This window comes from Lathamus discolor, chromosome 3 (genome assembly GCF_037157495.1).
Source record: "Lathamus discolor isolate bLatDis1 chromosome 3, bLatDis1.hap1, whole genome shotgun sequence".
Taxonomy (NCBI): domain Eukaryota; kingdom Metazoa; phylum Chordata; class Aves; order Psittaciformes; family Psittacidae; genus Lathamus; species Lathamus discolor.
Genome location: NC_088886.1, coordinates 129,983,474 through 130,002,748, shown reverse-complemented (window position 1 = coordinate 130,002,748; position 19,275 = coordinate 129,983,474). Strand labels below are relative to the sequence as shown.

Genomic DNA, 19,275 nt, shown 5'->3' with positions numbered 1-19,275 from the left:
CTGCTCAAAGATCCTGCTGTGGGAGCATGGGAGCATGCAGTCGAAGGAGCAAAGAGTTATGGCACAGGGCGATTGTGTTGTCAATGTTCATCCCAAGAACTCCCCACTGAGTTTGCACACTTGTCAGCTCTCCTCTGCTCACCAGGGCAGGGTTTGTATTGTCTTTGCCTTGTGCTGCGTCTGTTGAGTGGCATGAGGATAGGTGACAGACCTTTAACTGTTGCTGCAGCCTCAGACTCTAGTGTCTTGTTTGAGCAGCAACTGCCCTATGCAGTGTTGAATCCATATGAAAGGACAGGGCTGATCCTTGTGTGACAGCTCTTAAGAGTCTCCAGCATTCAGTGGGGTGATCCCCAAGGTCAAATTTCCAGTTAAACAGCCCTGTTGCCCCTGAAACCTACTATAATGCACTTAAAAAGTGGATTAGAGAGGTAGACACACACCCTGATGCTTTGCCCCATCTTTCTTAATTTCTCCCATTCTTTACTTTGGGCTTGTTTTCCACACATCTTTCTCCATCCACAGTCTTGCAACTCCTTGTACATGTGGATTTTAAGGCTGCGATGCCTAATAATGTTTTTCCCAGCGGTAGCTGAACTATTTCTCTTTGGTTGCCTTTCAAGCAGTGATTATTTTGGGGGCAAATAATAATGGCTATTATCAATGAATTTGGTTGTCTTTATTTTCGTATCATAGTTCCAGCTTTTGCAACCAAGCGCGACAACGGGGAGAGGAAACGGGCATCCCGTTCCCGACGGACTCCTCAACCCTGGGCCGGGCGGGGCTTCGGGGTCCGTCGAGGGCGGGGGAGAAGCCCGGGTGCAGCCGTGATTGGCTGTCCGTGCCTTGATTGACGGCGGCGGCACACACACACCTCCTCCCCCCCCCCCCCCCCCGCCCCTCACCGCGGCGGCGGGGCTGCTGGCGCCGCGCAGTGCCCGCATCCCGGGCAGCCGTGCCGCCCGCTCCGCCGCTATGGGCCGCGGGGCCGCCCCGCTCCGCTGCTTGCTGCTGTTGCTGCTACTTCTGCCCACCGCGAGGACGGGCGGAGTGGGAATCGCCTTAACGGTGCGGGAGCCGGAGACGGCGGAGGAGCTGATGGAGTACCGCGACCCTTGTAAAGCCGGTAGGGGAGCGGGCGGGCTGCAACTCCGGGAGAAGTTTGCAAGCGCGGCAGAGGTGGACAGGTTGTCCCGGCGAAGCGCTCCACCGGTGTCCCGGTGTCGCCCGCTGGGACCGGCCCAGGGCTCACCTGGAAGCGGCGGGAGCCCCACGGCCGGGAGCTGCCTCGGCATCCCGCTGCCTTCCCAAACCCCACCGGGGACCCGGCGAGAACCCCGCTGCTCCCAGTCCCACCGGTCGCCGATTCTTGATTGTCCCTTGCCCCGTTACCTGCTGGCTGTGGCCCCGGGCAGGAGGGTACGTCTGCGGCTTCTTAAGCTTCCCCACCTCTTCGCTCCCCCACTTGTTACCACCCCTCCTCCGCGGATCTCCTGTTCAAAGCCAGGAAAGAGCCCAGCAGTCCCTTGCGGTTTACTGTTGGGGGTTCTCTCTCCTCCCCACCTCCCTAAGCTTTTTCTGTGCGTTTTGGCACCCCGTTGGGCCGGGATCGGTCCGACCCGACGCCACGGTGGGTGCCCCGGCGGGGCAGAAGCCGGCCGCGCTGAGCACCAGCCCCGGCACCAGCCAAGCTGCCGGTGTATCCGGATACCTTCTGTTGCCCGTGTGCAAGTTACCGCATCCTCTACAGGAAACCTCCAGCTGCTCCCTCCGTCCCCTTTTCAGAGTTCTTCGTTCCCCTGTTAGACTGCACTCAGTTATTTACAAGATCCCTGTAACCTTTTTAAACCTTTTGTTCTGTCCAAGAGCTTCTGCCACCTCTACTATCTTAATTTGAAGGGAATATGATACCAGGTTTTCTCTTTAGAATCTGGGCAGTACTCTTGATGTGACTGTTACTCCTTCTGATTTCAGATACCAGCAAATGTTGTGGTCTTGTGAATTGCTTCTTTGCCGGCAAATTTGCAATCGATACCTTGTTAGTTTTATTCCATTTACAGGTAACTTTGTGCAAAGTCCTGTTTCCTTAATGTAGGAATCAAAAAAAGGAAGGAGTTTCTTTGTGTGTGGTTCGTGGTCTTTTGAGTTGGGGCTCTGCCTCCCGAATACTCTTCTGGCTGTTCCTCAGTGTCCCTTGGTGATAGCTGCCCCTGTTATCAGCTCTCTCCTGACTGTTTTTAGGGGACTCGTAGCCATATCTGCTCACATAGATTTGCTCTGTCAAGGCAACATCTATCGGAGCCCCTCTGTCTTGTATAGCATGTTGTTTCACTGGCCTTGCATTCAGGCTGTGATGTGAGTGGTGGATTTTATTCAACTTGGTCCTCTCCACAGAGTACTTTTTGCACAAAACATTCCCTTGATCAATAATTTGTAGTTTGATATATGGGGCATGGGGGGTGTCACTAATTTGTTTTAATAAATATGGGAATTAGCCCACCCAAACATGTTTTGCTGTGTTTGTGTCTGCTTCTAAATGGTAATGACTTCATGTCTCTCTCTTTCCTGTGGAACTAGTTATTAGTAGTAAGGGTGATGGTCCAGAGCTGGAGACCTGCAGGTGCAGTGCTTTGGCCTTCCCATCTGAAAATGTATAATCCTTGATTTCTCCTCAGAAGTATGGCATCACCTCCGGTGTGGCTCACTTGCACTTGGGGCTGTTTGGTGTTACTGTCAGGTCAAGTACATGGAGGACGAGGAGCGCTTGTTTAAGCACCAGAGAGAGAATGTTTACTTTGTTTGACTCAGCTACATCAGACAAGGAACCTGTGTCAGAAAGGGAAAAAATAAGTACTTCTCTAACCTGCCATTTACTTGCCTCTGCTGTAAGAGCCTTTGTTTCCTCTGCAGTCCCCCATCGTCCAGGCTCTCCACCTCTCACTTCTGCACGTACACAGAGAAGAGCCTGGACTGCCAACGGCAGCCTCCCTTCATTGTACATCCTCACCTTTTCTCCTGGTGGGCAGAAAAACCTTGTGCGTGTTGTTCCAGTCAATTCAATTCGGTCGGGATCAGTCACAGAAATGATCTTTATATTCTGTCTTCCCAGTGTTTGCCTCTAATACTTTTCCACTGCCTTCTTCCCAGTAGAAAGACAGGAGTGAACGAGACCTCTGGAGCTCACCTGGTCCTTTCCTGGAGCCTAGGACCAGGCTGGTGTTCCTGGCAGTGCTGGCACACATCTGCCTGTGGTGGCAGTGTCCGGGCAGCCTAGCCCAGCACTGCTTTGCTTTCCTGTTGCCTGACCTGAGGCTCCAGTGCTGCTGTTCAGATAAAGTGGCTTTCTCACCAGCCTGTGTGTGTGGGGGGACAGCACGGTGCTTTCAGCTCTGCTGCAGTCCTTGTTACCGGTGAGCCCTGTTACTGGCTTTCTCAAGTTGCAGTCTTCTTTTCCGTAGAAGAAAGAGGCTCTCGCTCTTTCAGTCTGTCCTGACTGGCTGTGCTTCCTGGCCCTCTGATCCAGTTTCTCTCTATGTGAGCTGTATCAACCTGTGAAGTGCAGAGCACTTGGGGAACAAGACAGTCCTTACATGCCATGTACCTACCTCTGTGCCTTGAATGGCTCCAGTTTCTAAAGTCAGCCCCAAAACAAAGCAAGCAGGACTTCTACCGCAAGAACCCATGTTCGGCCCTGCCTCTTCTCCTCCCCCTGCCTTGCATTCACAGCCTTCTTCCTCTTCCAGTGCTAGACCATCCACAGAGCTAGCCAAGTGTTTGCTGCTGCAAATGCCATCCCAAAGGGATAGTTCAGCCAAGATTAATGAGTGAAAAGATCCGTTTCTGTGAGATGAGGTAAAGACACCTCTAATGGAGTTGTCTCTCCAAGACACCCTCTGTCAGGGCTGTTCTCTAACGCCTGTATAGGAAGTCTGTTGCGCTCTGTTCCTGATGTGCTATAGCAGTGACAAGTCTTCTTAACCTCTTTGGCATTTCTCCAGTGGTGGGACAGTGTCAGTGTTTGTCTAGAAGCATGACTGGCAGGAGGCAATGACTGCAGACCTACTGTGAAAAGCTCTGGTACCCAGCATGTTCTTCAAGGGAAGTTTTTGATGGTCTGCAGAAATCGAGCTGGCACTGTGAGACTTTTGGGGATGTTTCCATTGCTCCTGTAGGCCCAAGCTACTGTGCGTGGTATTGTGGCTGCAGACTGTGTGCAGGCTCAGCCCACTGTGAAGACAAACTGCTGCTCTACTTAGATGTTTTCCAAAGCTGTTAAAACTGTAGTGCTTTACCTCTTTCTTGCTGCAGGCTAATGGCTGTGACCCAGAGGCTGTGATGGATTTAGATCTGGCAGGTTACGAAGTAAAAGCTTGCCAGTTCCTCACCCCTGCAGCTCATGCCCTGAGGTTGAGCGCAGACTGTTGATGGTTGATCTGCTGGACTGGAAGTGAAAAGCCTGGCACACACTCCTCTCTGTTGCATTAGCTAAGGGTATAATAATCTCCATCAGTGAGGCAGGATGGACAGCACAGGGCCGTAACCTCCCAAATCACTGCAACTACTGAGCTACTAGTATAAATACGTGCCCAGTTACCAGGGCTCAGCTGATGGACCAGAACTCCACTGGTGCTCAACCTCTTAACTCCAGCCATTCAGAATTTCTTTTTGCTAATCTGTGGCTGCTTTCCTGCCTTTTTGATAGGGTCAAAAGAGAGGGGGAAATGCTTGAATGGCTGATAAAGGGGCAGCTGAGGCAGAACTGCACCGTCGGTCTGAGTTGCCAGGGAAGGTGACAGTGCTGACTCTGCTGGGTGGGTTTTGCTGAGTGTTGCAGCAGGTCACTGGAGCTTTTCAAAAGGAATGGTACAAAGGTTCCTGCCTAGATCTGCTGTGTTATAGATGGAAAAATGCCATAAGCCTGACATGTGCTTCAGATAGATCTGCTGCTCAGAGGGTCCAGCTAAGCATACTCAGGCCAGGGTGCAGGTTGGAGTGAAGCTGCCTGAGAGGCAGCACGAGGAGCTGTCGATGTCTCATTAAAAAAACAAGACCATCCTTCTGGGTCTCCTCAGGCAAACTGGAACCAAAGGAATTAAATAGGCTGTAATTCGTTCTGGTAGTTATTTTGGTGTCAGTTTATATGAACTTGAGGTGGAGAGGAGAATCACTGAGGTTCAAAGTGATCTCTGGAGATGCTATAGTGCAGCTACAGTCATCAAAGGGAGGTAGAAGACATAAATAGGAAGGAGTACTCAGTAACTTTTCCCCTGAATGCTTACAGGCTCGATGACCCCTTCCCCTCAGTGGCAAGCCTGTGGTGGGGCTCTTTTCCACTCGCTAAAATCAGCAGGTGAGAAGAGAAAGCTGCTGTTTAGTCTCAGCATCTTGATTCCTGGGCACCTTGGTCTCTAGTACGGTGCCTCCTGCCCTTTGTGACATGGAGGTGCAGTGTTGCTTCCCAAAGCCTGGCATTTCCCTCAGTAGCTCAACTTCCAGGATGGGGTCCGTTGATGAAGTCTGGTGTTGGAGTCCCCTGTTTCTGTCTGCTCTGGCTGAAGTCTTATGTCACTTGTCCTGTCTAAAGGCTGACTGAGTCTGGACTCAGGCCAACCTGCAAGTCTTGCCTCTCAGGCCAAGCAGGCAATGTGGTGTTTCTCTGTGCAGACGTGTGCGTTAGAAGACAGGCGGATCTGCCTGCCTAGCCATGCACTTCTGAGGCAGAGGCCAAAAGGGTCTAGGGCTTCTGTTGCTTGTGTGTGTCTCAGGTACTGTTCAGGAAGGTTGGTGTTGCTGAGGGGAGCCAGGCAGGGGAAGAATTGCATGTGGGTACAAAAGAGCCTTGCAAACACGTTCAGCTTCTTTACATGAGACTTCAGTCAGAGACATGGCTTGTGCTCTGGGCTGTTGCTTGCAGGGCTTTAGCAGGTAGCACCTAGGAAGTGAGTTAGTTCTGATGGATTTTGTGGAGTGCTTGGAATGTGAGCTCAGGAGGGGAAGAACCAAGGCAGAAGGTGTGAGAGGACACCGTTAGGGAGCAGAGCAGTAATCCCTGTTGCTTTGTCACCAGAAAAGTTGTTAGATTTCATTTGGGTTGTGGCGCAAACATCTGAAGTCGCGTGCAGACATTCCTGTGGGCAGCTGAGGAGCTTACTGCTAGGAACTGAAAGCCTTGAGTGGGTAAACAAATGAGAAAGGGGAGGGAGGATCAGTAAAGTCCAGGTCATTTGAGCATTGCTCGAGTTTGGGCTGGGATGCAGATGCTGTTTTCTCTGTGGGAGGCACAGATCCATCATGGCAGCAGGGCAAATTGAAAGCCCTTTGCAAGCTGCACTGTGGGTCCAGCACACTCAGCTCTTGATGAGGGTCTTCCTGCAGCTTCAGAACAAGTTGTTCTGTTGGTTTGGCAGTGGCAGGAGCATTAGCAGAGTGTATGCAAATCTGCCCTTCGCTTGGGAATCCCACAGTCCTGTGGAGGAATCTCATTCACATCTTACGGACTTTCCATAAAGCTTCGGAGCCTCTGAGCTGGTGTGGAAAGCCTAAGGGAGCTGCAGTGCAGCTGTGGTGAAGGTACCAGTGCCTCTGCCATGGGGCTTTGAGTTGTGGAGGATGGTGGTGGGAGCCACCAGCTTCCCCAAGGGCAGTCAGTATGGTGGAGCAGTGCTGGGAGCTGAACCCCAGTCTCCTGACATCAGAAGCCATGTGGGCTTCCAGAAAAGAAAGTTTCCTTCCTCCTTTCTTTGCCACCAGTACTTGCTTTGAGGGAAGAGTCTGGGGCGCAACCCAGTCTGTGGATTCCTCGATGCTGATGCAAGCATTTACAGAGGAAGGAGAGAACTCTCACCAGCAATCATTCCCATAAGGCTTTTTCCCTCTAGACTGTGGGAAGGGTTAAATGTTCAAGGAGGAAGTTGAGCCTTTTTGGGTGGTCTGGGAAAGAATGAGAGAACAGGCTGTTCAGTCTTTAATTTACCTGCTTTAGGGAGGTGACAGCAGTTACAGAGTGGAAAACAGGTGGGTGAGGACTACTGGAGGCACTGTCTTTATATGCACTCAGTGCGGCAGCCATTTGCTGTTGGGGAAGCTGTGTTTTGCAGTGAGGTAGAGCTGCAGCAGAAGCTTCCTCCTCAAAGGGAAGGTTTAAGGTGGCTTTTATTATAATCCTAGTCAAGCACAAGTTAATGGCTCTGGCTTAAAGGGAAAATAGCCACTAATCATTTTTTTTTGCAGCTGAGATTCCCAGGTGGAGAAGCCATTGGCCTGGTGAATTTGAAAGCAAAACTGGGAAAAGCAGCCCTTGAGATCCAGGCCTGAAGTCCTTCCAGTGTTCAGCTGTCTACTTGGGATCTGACAAAACCATGCATGATCTGGGACACTTCTTGTGGTGTGTTGGATCTACTTGTCCTGCATGAGATGTAATGCTCAGTGTCACACCTACACCTTGGGATTTAGCGATGGACAGGACAAGGGATGGGCAAGTTTAGGACAGGGGGATCTTCTTTTTTCCTTAAAGAAAGGTGGTGGGATGGGGAAGAGGTGTTTGGAATTGTCCTGGATAGTTCTCCACAAAGATTTTGAGGGCTTTTATTGAACTGTGCAGTGTGGGTGCAGTTCACAGGTGCATGCCCTTGTCCATAGCCTGCTCAGGTTTGATCAGGGAAGACTGCTCCTTCCTCAGGTGTTTTATAGCCTAAGATTAGCAAGTCACAGAGCCCTGGACAAAGGCATTTAGAAACCATTCTGCAGGCCTTCTAGGCTTCAAAAGTCCACAAAACTTAGGATTTTGGTTTGAGGCACTTTCCACTTATGTAATTATTTTCTACTTTTGCAGCTGTGCTTGGAGTTTTTATTCTCTTCCTGACCTAACCTCCTGTGTAGTGTGCCTATGCCTTGCTGGATGGCTAATGCAAGAACTAGCTGCATTTTATTGGAAACCAACTCTTTCTCAGTGCTCAAACTGTGCTTGTGGATGCTTCCCAGGTGAGGGGCTGCTGCCCCAGGCTGGGGAGGAGCTGTTGACTACAGCTACTCGCTGCAGCATGTTCAGGCTCACACATTTGTACTTGGGACGTGCAGGTGCCGTGTGCCTGACACACTGGATTTTCTAGCCTCCGTTCTCTAACATATCCATTTTCTTTTCTTTCATGCTGGCTTTGCTGCAGAGACTCTTGTGCTCTCTTCCTGCTTCCCCCTGTGTTTCCTGCAGATCCATTTCAGATGTTCCCCCATCTCCCTTTTCCTGAAGCTCTTTCCAGTCCCTGCCTGAGGGATTGCTGAAATCCTTCTCTGCTTTCTGCCTTGAGTGTTTTGTGATGCTTTCTCCCCCGGGCTGTGGGGTACCGCATCTCCTCTCCCACCCCAACAGGAACTCACGCTGCTCTCCCAGTGATCAGTAGGATCTTCCATCCTTCCTCACCTAAGAGCAGCCTTGTGCTATGGTATGCATTTACCTGCTGTGTTGCACTTGATGAACCAGTTCTGTTCAATGGGCTGTAATAGATGGGCTTCTGTGCCCATCTCACCTTTCCTTCCAGAAACCAAAGGGGAATGGTGAGGCTGGGTTCTGTGAGTCAGAGTCCAGAGCTGTGTGTGCCAAGGAGGTGGTGCTGGGACTGGGAAGAACACTGACCTGACAGAGAGGTCTGTATCCCTTTTGGAGATTTGCAGCCCTGGAAGAAAGGAGGCACCTCTGACACTGAATGACCTGGGTGTCCTGGATCACGAGTATTGCAGGTGTGAACCTGCATCAGCACTGCTTTCAGCTAGTGCTGAAATGTGCTTTTGTTGGTCAGAAGGGATGGATGATTGAAGGGATGGACTGTTGTTTCGATGCAGCTACTAGGTTTTCTGGTTTGGTTTTTTTTCCCTTCCTTTGTTTCAGCTGAGCTCCCAGAAATGCTGATCTCCAAGGGCGCCTGTACTTTGACGTTCAGATCCACTCTAGCACTTCCTGTGAACAGGAAGGTTCCCTGTCAATAGAAACTGCTTGAATGTGCAAGAAAGCCGTTGATTAAAGAACTCTCAATGATTGATTGCTCTTTCTTGGCCAGTTTGTGTCAGCCCAGCTTGGAATGGAGAGCAATCTTAAACTGCGTGTTGAGAAGGAAGCCCACGCGAAACCCCAGCCACCAGTAAATCACCCTCTGGTTTGACTGATACAAATTGTCAGAGACCTGCAGCTGCTGCCGGTCCATGAATCAGCTCCGCTTTAGACCCGAACAGAAATTCACATCCTCTCATGTAATTTTGTATTCCTGCAAATGTCAGCACCCCAGCAAAAAGCATCTGTTTAACCTCCCCATCCACAAACACCAGAGCTGTTTGCAGAGCAAATGCTGCCACAGCGTTACGAGACAGAAGTTCAAGTCTGCCGAGCATTTTATCTCCTCCTGTTGAGAGGTAATGTTGGACTATGGTTGTGTGCCTTTGTCTCCTTATTAGAAGCTTGTTGATACAGTCCTGGAGAGTGCTGAGAATTACCTTTCTTCACTTCTCATGTCATAACTGTGGGTGTTGCCAGTCTCCCACGCCTCGTCAGCGCACCTTTGAACTTTGGTAGCATTGCCTGCAAGTAGCACTGTCTCAAATCAGCAGCGCTTTCATTCTGCTCAGACCTTTGGCAAAATTAGCTGGTTTCATTGGTGTTTTGGGTGCTGAGTGTCAGGTGAGACCTGCTGGGGGTTGTTCGTTCATTTCAGAAAGCAAAGTCTGGGGGACAGAGATTTATTTACAAAGTGTACCCTGCCTCCCGTTAGCAGCGGCTGTACCTGTCAGAAAGGCCAGGGGCACATGTCCGTTGTGGAAACAGAACTGTGCTGATGTGTACGTTGGCAGCAGGTATTGGTTCAGTAAGGCACCAGTTTTGCTTGAATATTCCCCAGATATAAAATTACTTAAATGCACTGAATTTGCAAATCCAGTGCATTTGATTTTACAAACTTGCAAACTTCCTTTTTGCAGAAATTCCAGCACTAGGTCTGCTTTGGAGCTTGTGATATAGCTCCTTGGGCATGAAGGTAGACTTGAATGATATGACATGGAACTCTGGTTTGAACAGATATCCTGTACGAGAAGTCTATTTTGACTCCGCATCAAATATTGGTAACAAAAGGGCTTTTGGCTGTGTTATCTGTGTCTCTATTGCAGAAGTTGGGTAGTGGGTAGCAAACAAGGCAAATACTGCAGGAGAAGCTTGGGCAGCTGCATGGCAGAGGTGTTTGAGCTGTACTGGAGTCAAGAGGCCGCAGATTAGAGAGCAGCAGTAGGTAAATGATTATGGCAGGCAGTGGGGGAACCTAATATAGTGACCTACAAGTTTGGTGGCCTTGAAAAGGATGGAAATCATGCACCTGCATTTCCTCTACTGAGTATCTTGGGCTAAAGTGAAGCATTTCTAGAGTAGCCTACTGTCAGTAGCTCAAGCTAGATGTGGGCAGGGGAGTGATAAAACAGCAAGGGTCTGTGCTTCCTTTATGGAGTCTGCCAGCAGGGCTCCAGTCAGAAGAAACTGCAGTTCAAAGTTATATGCACCTGTCTTTGGATGTGTTTGATACTACAGAGGTCTAGTTCAAGCTTCTGTGGCCACCAGATCTTGTGCCCTGTCATTGTCCAAACACTTCTCTGTTGCATTGCCTGCTTCCTGTGCGTTCCTGACCAGAGTAAGGCACAGCTCTTTACCTAAAAGTGAGTTTTGAGAAGTTTGTCCACTGGACCAAGATCTTTCTGAGTTACTTGCACAGTGTGACTCCTGGTACAGTCTGGTTTCTGTGATTCTGTGGCAGTGACTCAGAGACCCACAGACCATTTTGTTTTGTCCGTGCTGGCTTTGCTGACCTGGGAAGGCAGAGATGCTCTGATTCTTGGGGCTGACCCTTTGGGGCTGGGGGGCTGGGGTGGCCTGTTGGACTGTTCTTGCCCTGGAAGAGAAGCCCGTTATTTGCTGTGCTGTTGACGTTGGAAGTGTATGCTGCCAGTGACGCTCTGAGCTGCAGCTGGCCAGTGTATCAAGCTGCTGATGTGTTGTGCAGTTGACCGCTGCCTGGATTTGATCTCTAACCTTTGATTGTTCTTGAAAGCATGTTCTAGAGATTGCATTCCCACCCACACTGCTCCTGTGACCCCTTCCATTTCCTGGGTGTCTAAGTACAGAACAGAAAAGATTCATTAACCTGGCAAGTAACCTCTTTTTATGGGGGAAGTGATTTTCCGTCACGCTCTGTTAGGTCCTATTGATTTCTGGTTTTCCCCTCTTTGGCCTCTTCTGCCATATATTCTCTTCTTTGTCATGCTTCAGTAGGAAGGTGATATGTGATATGCTGGAGGGTTTTCATTTTTTTTGCTGTTTCCTGGGCAGAGAGCTGGGATCTCCCAAGGCCATTGCTCAAGTGCCCAAGTCTGCCTTTTCTTGGAAAGCTTTGTTGTCAAGGTGAACTGCTGGTTAGGAGTGGGATGTTGACATGAGGAGTAAAACCTTCTGGCTGCTCTCTTTTTTTCTCAATGTTGAGAAGAGCATTTTCTGTCCTTTTGCCCTCTTTGCCTATTGTACAATCCCTCATCTCCTGGCAGAGGTGTGACGCATTTGCCATGGGGTTTGCAAGCATGCGTGAAATGGAGACCCTCAAACTGTCAAGTGTGCCTGCTCTTTTTGTCCTCCCAAGCTGTGTTGGTGGCTGGGTCCTGCTGCTTTTGCAGTGCCTGTGTATCTCACAGCTGCACCTCTGCTTGGTGTGAAATGGAAGGAGCTGCCAGGTTTGCGCTCTAGCAGTGGCTTGTCATTATGGAGGTATATTGTGGCAACTGGTGGGGAGGAACAGGCATATCCTTAGGGCTGAGTGGGAGGGCATGGGGATGTCCCCTGTTTTACGAGGAATAGGACGTCTGCGCAAAATTCCACACAGGGAATGGGGACCACGTTTTCTTCCCCACAAGTTCCTTTCCTCCTGTGCACATTTGTGTATTCCTCCCTCTAGACAGTCATATTTATGCTAACGCAGCGTTTGCAAAGATCAAATATTATGAAGGCAAATGCTAAATACATAGTCTGTGAGCAGGATACCTCAGTTTTGAGAAGGCCGTTGCTGTTTACTAGTGTATTTGATTTTTAGACAGAGCCTTTCTGTGATTCTAGGCAGATATTTCACTAGTTGGAGCAATAGTTTTCCTTCCAAAAGTACACTTTGACTGTATTACTCTCTGAACTTTCATGACTCTTGCGAATTCCTCTTCTTTATGTATGAATATTCTGCGGTAGTCCTGTGTAGAAGTATTGCAATTGAAGAGTCAAAGACTTGAAACCTAGGTGGGCATTGTTGTTTCTTTTAGACTTTTGTATTGTTAGAGGAAGGTGTATTCTGAAGAAACGGCCGGCCTTTGCACTGCCTGTCCTATTGATGCCCAGGTTCAGCTGATCTGAGTGAGAAGCTCTGCTCAAAAGGAGAAATAAAGCTCGCTGTGGCAACATTTGTCATCTAGGTTGTCCTAAGGAAAGATGTGTGAAGAAAAGATCCCACTAATCTGCAAATCTTAAGCTGCACTTTCCCTAAGATGGGCAATTAAACCCTGAGGGGTCAGTGAAGGGGTATGAGCTCTGTTTGCAGACCAGGCGGACTGATCTACACTGACGTGAAGAGCTGTACTCCTAGCTCTTAACAAAACAGGGCCTGGCTTTTTGAAGGGTTGGTTTCATGGTTCACTACCTTAAACAGGAGAAGGGGGAAAAGTTAATGGGAAGGTTTTGTGGGGGAAGAGGGTAGGTAGTCTAGTGAGTGGAATACACCAGAAAACTCCTTAAGACCTTATTGTATCATAGTCTTTGCTTTTAGTTGCTCAGGAGTCTTAAAATGTATTCAGTTCAGCATTAAAAGTTGTTTTCCTCATATTGCTTTTGAGGCTTTGAACTTTCAGTTTGTTGCTTTTTGTTTGCTTCTTTTTTTAAGCAAACAAACAAAACCAAGCCAGAAAGTTTCCACATTTCCTTTATTAACCCCAAAGCCTCCTAATATACCTTGGAAGGGGTCAGTAATCTGTTGGAGTGGAGACGCTGGAAGGTATCACAGCAAAACTGGGAAAGCTGGCAATGTTGCTGTGAGCAGAACGCATGGTCAAAGGAGCAGCTGGATGTGGGGCTGTCTCAGGAGGCTTGGGACTCTTGCTATCCAGTGTGAATGCAGCACTGGAGCTTGGTGACTGCTCCCTGCAGGACTGTTTTCAGAATGACAAAGTGCCCTTTCAGTCACTATGAAGGCTCAAGGCATTCTGTTCAGTCGTGTACAGGTCTTCCTTACAGGTAAAGGGTAGACCTCTCCGCTGCTCCATGGTGCTGCTGTGTGATGCACACAGCTGCTGCTTCCTCGAGGGCCAGCCTGAGGATGCTGTTGTCCTCCTCTGGAGAAACTCTGGAATGAGTCATGTCCTGGAGGGACCGGAGGTGAGGGATAGGTTTGTGCTGCAGATGGTGCCTCTTCTACTGCAGGTGTGGAGGCAGAGGATGATGATACACCAGCGGTGCTGTGCATGCTGGGGCTCTTGTTACTCATTATCAAAAACCTACCAACAACCTCTGTCACACAGTCGCAAGCCAAGGTCCTGGTGTTGTCTCCATCCCCCTGCCCTGCCTTGAATTTTGCTAACATGCATGAATGCAGAGTCCTGAAATTCAGGTTCATGGTTCCAAAGTTCATGGTCTTGAGAATAAACAAAAAACTATTGTGGTGGCTGAGAGCTGGGTACCCCATTAACCCAGAATCATGAATATTTATCATGCTGGATTACAAAGGAACATAGAGACTATATTGTATTTCCTATAATTTTATTTCCATGGCATCTTTTCTTGGCGGGTCACTTTAATGTAAGCTTTGCTTATTTAGTTGCACACTTTAAGCCGATTAACTTTTTACTAATAAAATGTGTGTTGACTCCCTTTGTCCTGGCTCCTGTTTGTTTGTACCTACACTCCTGTGACAAAGAGTCACAGAGAACTGCTTTAAGCTCCGGGTAATTCCTGCTGCTGGAAGCTTTGAATGAGCTGAATATGTCTGGGGGTGATTTCAGCCTTGCATTTTCTCTCTCTCCCTCTTGCTGCCTGGAAGTTGGTCCCTGCAAAACAAGCTCTTTGGAACACCCCCTTCATTTCTGAAACTGTTTGTAGTGCTTAGGGGTTGGGCAGGGACGATCCAGCCTCTTATTGTCACTCTCTGAGCTGGCTTAGAGTAAAACTGCAAGTGGAGGGAATGGAGAAGATTTCCAGCCATGAAGACTGGTTTGTGGCTCTGCATGTTCAGTAGTTTCCCAGCTGGTAACTGCATTATTCCTTTCCTACTTACATACCTTGTTCAACAATACTGCATATTTTATTGTACTTCTCTCTAGAAACGTCCCAGAGAGATGATTACATCCTGCTGGTTTAGTAAAATCCTCTAGAAAAGTTATTCTTTTCCACCAAAAGCTGTTCAGAACAGAATTTTAAAGTTAGTCGGGACCCTAAAAAGATGGCTGAGCACTTGGAAAATACTTTCTAAAAGCCTTTTATAAACCCATTCCTTTGTATTTGGAGCTTTGCTAAAGCTAAAATGATCCCTTAGAAATGTTCTGTTAGTACTTAAGAATGGCTGGTCTGCCTCAAAACAAACTCAGTAGCCTGTTTCCATTGGGCAAATGCCAAGGGAGGTGTAGAAAAGCAGGGTAAAACAGAGCCAAAAGTCCAAAAAGCCTCCCTGACTGTGGCAGGCTCCACAATCCCCCAGCCATAGATGGCTAATTGTCTTCAACAATCTTGGATAGCTTTGTCTTTTGTCTGCTTTCTTTTTGGATCTGAATAAGCTTTTAGCATCCTTAGCCTTCTGGGATAAGAAGTGCCAGAGCTTAGCTACAACATCACTTTACTCTTTTCTTATCCACTTGTAAGTTGGTGCATCAGGTGTTGCAGAGATTTAGTTAAGTGTTGCCTACCAGTTTCCATTCTTGTCTTCTTTTAGGTCAAAGCTTCCCACGTGGAGCACAGCTGGTTTTAATAGCAAAAAAGCCTCATGCTTTGCTATTGAGAGAAAATCCTCTCCTTAAGAACTCTGACATCATACTGGCTGGGGAAGGAGAGAGGAAAAGTTGAGGACAATATGAGCCATGATCCACACCTTGTAGAAATTGCTTAGTGGCTCTCTGGAGCACCTTTTGCAGGTGGATCACTCAGGTTTGAGGATTAACTTTGAATGTGCCCATTCATTTACTTGCAGTAGAGACAGGAGGTGCATGCCATCGGTCACCCATCACCTGTCCTTCTCCTGCTCTCCTACCCATCATGCCACCTTCTCTCACTGATCTTGTAACCTTTCCTGTGGAGTCAGAACTGCTGAGGAGACAAAACCAACCTTAGCATGTGGAGCCATCACCCGCCATGGCAATACTGGTTTCCCATCTGACAATACCCAGTTCCTGTGTGACAGCTGTGCAATGTCCTGCACTAGGGACACCTTTAACGCGAAAGGACACTGAACTATATTCATCCTACCTAACCAGCACTAAATACAAAGTACAAATCTCTGTGCTGGATGCAAGCTGCTTCTTTGTGGTGCTGATGGTATCTCTTTTTGTTGCATCAGTTCCTACTAGGGACACAAGAAATTTAAGGCTCTGGCTGCTCTCAATTTCCTCCTGGCTGAGTAAAAGAAAAAATTCGGTTGACATGTTTATGTGATCCATTTGTCAGCATTGTAGTTCAACAGTCTCCATCATACCAATATAACTGGAGTGGAGTGTACACTGAGTGACTGTTGAGTGTGGGGTATTTGAATGTGTATCAAGAAGACTGATGCGGGGCAGTAAAGTCCAGATAAATGAATGAAACATGGACATAAGCTACTTGTATTGTTGATTATGGAGAACCAATTGTCACGTGTTGGTTGCTTTGTTTGAGGAATGGTATGTTGGGAACTAAGTTATGTTTTTACATTTATTACATTTTAAAGTTCCTCAGACTCCTAGATCTTGGTAATAACCCTTTCCAGTGGCGGATTTGCCTGCTCTCAGCTCATCAGTATTTGATGGTGAGGGATTTCTGTCCTCTCTTGCAGGTGCATGGAGAGTGGATGAAGGTTTGCTCCCCATTATACTGCATGTGTGTGCAAAATCTGGAGGGGAATCAGAGGAGTACAGCTCTAAGACCTGCATGCTGGGCAACGCTGCTTTATGGTGGTTTTAATCTTGTGCAAGGTGTGTTCCATGCAGGGAAGCCCTGGCATTTGGTGGGTGTTGATGTGGCTGCGGAGGGATTACTGACAGGAGGGGAAGCAGATCTGCAATAGCTGGAAATTTTTGACAGGGGTAGCCCTTCTGGAATGTGCCTGCGTTTTGCTTTCCACTGATCCAGGACTGGCCCTAAGAGAGCAAGCCAGGGGCAGATCTCCCTGCTCATCCTTTCTGCTAATGGTGGGCAGGAAAGGGGTTTGCTCTCCTGCTGAGCTAATCCCCTGTCCGCAGCTTCTTCTGAAGGAGCTGGAGGTGTTGAAAACCAGCAGCTCTTGGAGCAAATGCTGGAGCACTGACCCAGCACAAGTGTCCTTCTGCAATAAATGAGCCAATTCCCATTTTTGGTACCTTCCTTTTTCTCCAGGGGGCCTGGTGACCCTGCCTCCTCCTCATGTTCAGGGGTGCTTATGGCAAGACCTGGCATAAGGCTTTGGGAAACTGGAACTAGTTTCTAGTTTGCAGCTCTTTGGGCTGGAGTTTTTCCTGCCTTTGGTCTGCCTGGGGCTGTGGAGTGTTTTTAGAGCCTTAGCCAAAAGTGGGCTTTGCTGCCTTGGAGTAAGGCTAACACAGGGAGACCTTACTGGCACTATTAAATCCTGGCAACTGCCTCAAAGCGTCTCTCTCCACTCTCCCCTTTGCTCCCTGCTTTTGTCACACCACAACCTCCCACTTCAAAGGTAGGCACGCTCCTGACGCAAGACTGTTTGCTATCCAGAGGGTACAAACAACTTGTCAGGGGAATAAGTTGTCTTCATTCCAAAAGTAAAGACATTTCATTAAGGCTGGGAAATGTCAAAATTGAAGTTTGCACCTTCAGCAGAGCCCTGCTTATGTGTTGTGATGGTCACTAACACAATTGCATGATGCTGCTCCTTAGACAGATCCAGGAGTGGGGTGAAAGGGACTGGTGATGACCAAGATCCTTCCTTTTCTATTGTAGAGCCAGACAACTGCACAATGAGCAAGGATAAAAAAAGCCTCTGTCTTTTTAGACATCTGTGTGGCACCATGGCAGAGTGTGTGCCAATGTGCTGCATCACTGTTCCTGTGTGGTCTTCAGTGAGCTGTGGCACCAGTCTTTCCAAGACTCCTTGCTACCTTTGCTCTTTTCTGGGTGTTTGACGTGGGAGCATACAGATCACTTGCAAAAGTTGCAAGTACTTGCTGTTGGAGAGGAGGGAGTGGAGCTCTGACACAGGCAGAACTAGGTTAATGCACAGGGTGCATCTGGGGTGTTTCAGAGAGGGATGGCCAGCTGAAGTAGTTATGGTATATGTTTATATATTTAATATAACCTTGTGTGAATGTGAAAGTCTGGGATGAGTAACTCCGGGTAATGCTGTGTTTTCAGGGCAAAGCTGGAAAGGGAGGGATGGGCATACTTGAAGACCATCCACTGTCTAAGCAGGGCTGAACAGCTGTTCTCTAAGCCATCCATGTCACTGATGCTGCAGTCGTGACCACTTAAGTCTGGCTGCTGCTGAGGAAGTCAGTCTTCCCTCCCATATTCCTTCTCCCAGTATCAGCGAACTGTGGGAGCTGAGTGCAAAGAGAAACTGATCTAGTTGAGAACAAACTGGTTTTTACTGACTTGGTAGGACCAAGTTGGTTTTTCCTGTGTTGCTTCTCTGTCCTGTGAATGCTTGTGGTAACACAGGAGAAACCATAGGAACAAGTGACTAGAAAAGAGGAAAGGGAGAAAACAGAGAAAACCAGCTGCCTCAGGGAGTGTAAACCAACAATTATGCAAGCTGCGTGAGTGCGCAGTGAGATGGTGTTTCTGTTGTTCATGTGCTTGTCTCATCATGCTGACTGGACAGTCATGGCTGAGACACTCCAGTTTCCATGAAGTTGTAGGAGATTTTATGTATTAGTGATCAAACGTGGCTATAAAGCACTAAGAATGAGTTAGCAGTCTGTGGCAGTGTGGAAGGTAGACCATATTTGCATATGCATGAAGTAGAAGCCTTGTCGAATGTCAACTTCTGCTGGATGCTTCTTCTTGCTGCATGATAGGACAGAGCTCAGTTAGACTGGCCTTCCCTAGGAGGTGAAGGATTAATGATGCCTCCTTCAAATTAACACTGTAGTGTTTTGCTGGCTCTTTGCGCCTGCTGAAATGTGATACAATGCCAGATGCCGTGAAGGGCCCTTAAATACTAAACAGCTTCCACCTGAGATCCTCCTGACTTCAGAGCCTTTGATTCCAGCCCGGAGCTGGGTCTACTAGCAATTATATTTTGTATGAACTCCACCAGCTTGCCTTTGGAGATGGCAGTGTGTTCTTTTCTTTCTATAAGCAATCTCTAGTGCACTGATTTCTGTTCTTGAGAAGACTTGTGTGTTCTGCAGTGATATCCCCAAAAGCTAAGGAGGCAGACTGTGATAGAGAGCCTTGGTATGTTCCTAGCACTCTCTAAGGGCGGCCTTCCATGACTATAGCCTCATACTTTGCATGTGCTTTGGACTTCCTGCAGAGCTCAGGGCATGAAATAACTCCTGTAATTTGGGAATTATACAGCCACAGGAAGAGGCTGAACTGGAGAGGACCCTGCACTAACAGTGGAGGAAGCAGGGGTGGCTGCTGTTACCATGCTGAATCACACAGCATTTTCATTCAAACTGTTTAATGGGAGCCACATGAAGAGTGGCTTCTGCCTGCAGGTGCTTGGTGCCTACAGAAATCTGCAGCTGTCTGGATCGGTTATGTGCAAATCCGATGCCTCCACTTTATGCGTCGGAACATATGAATGATGGAAACCATGTGAATCAATTGCATGAGTAATTTTTCATGTGCTTCACCCTACATCAGATTCGAGGGGACTTTCCGTTAATTGTGTCTGTGGTACCCGACAGCTTGCCCAAGGAGGGAGGGGATGCTTCTGGATGGCCACTAGGTGTAGAAGCAGGATAGTTTTGGTGGAAGTGAATCCCCTTGCTTTGGGCAACGAGAGACATCCCAGTGTGCAAGTGAGCATAGAGCTGAATGCACTCATCTTCCACTTGATCCAACTGCCCTTTCTGTAGCATGACTGC

The 19,275-nt window shown here is 48.4% G+C and overlaps 1 protein-coding gene across 1 annotated transcript in view; it reads left to right on the top strand.

Moving 5' to 3' along the window:
- The first annotated feature begins 945 nt into the window (after positions 1-945).
- Positions 946-19,275, top strand: part of TLL2 (tolloid like 2) — a 97,258-nt gene continuing 78,928 nt past the window's right edge. Inside the window, exon 1 of the mRNA XM_065672865.1 lies at positions 946-1,126. Within this exon, the coding sequence (XP_065528937.1) occupies positions 976-1,126 (151 nt within the window). The 5' untranslated portion in view covers positions 946-975. The remainder of the gene's footprint in view (positions 1,127-19,275) is intronic.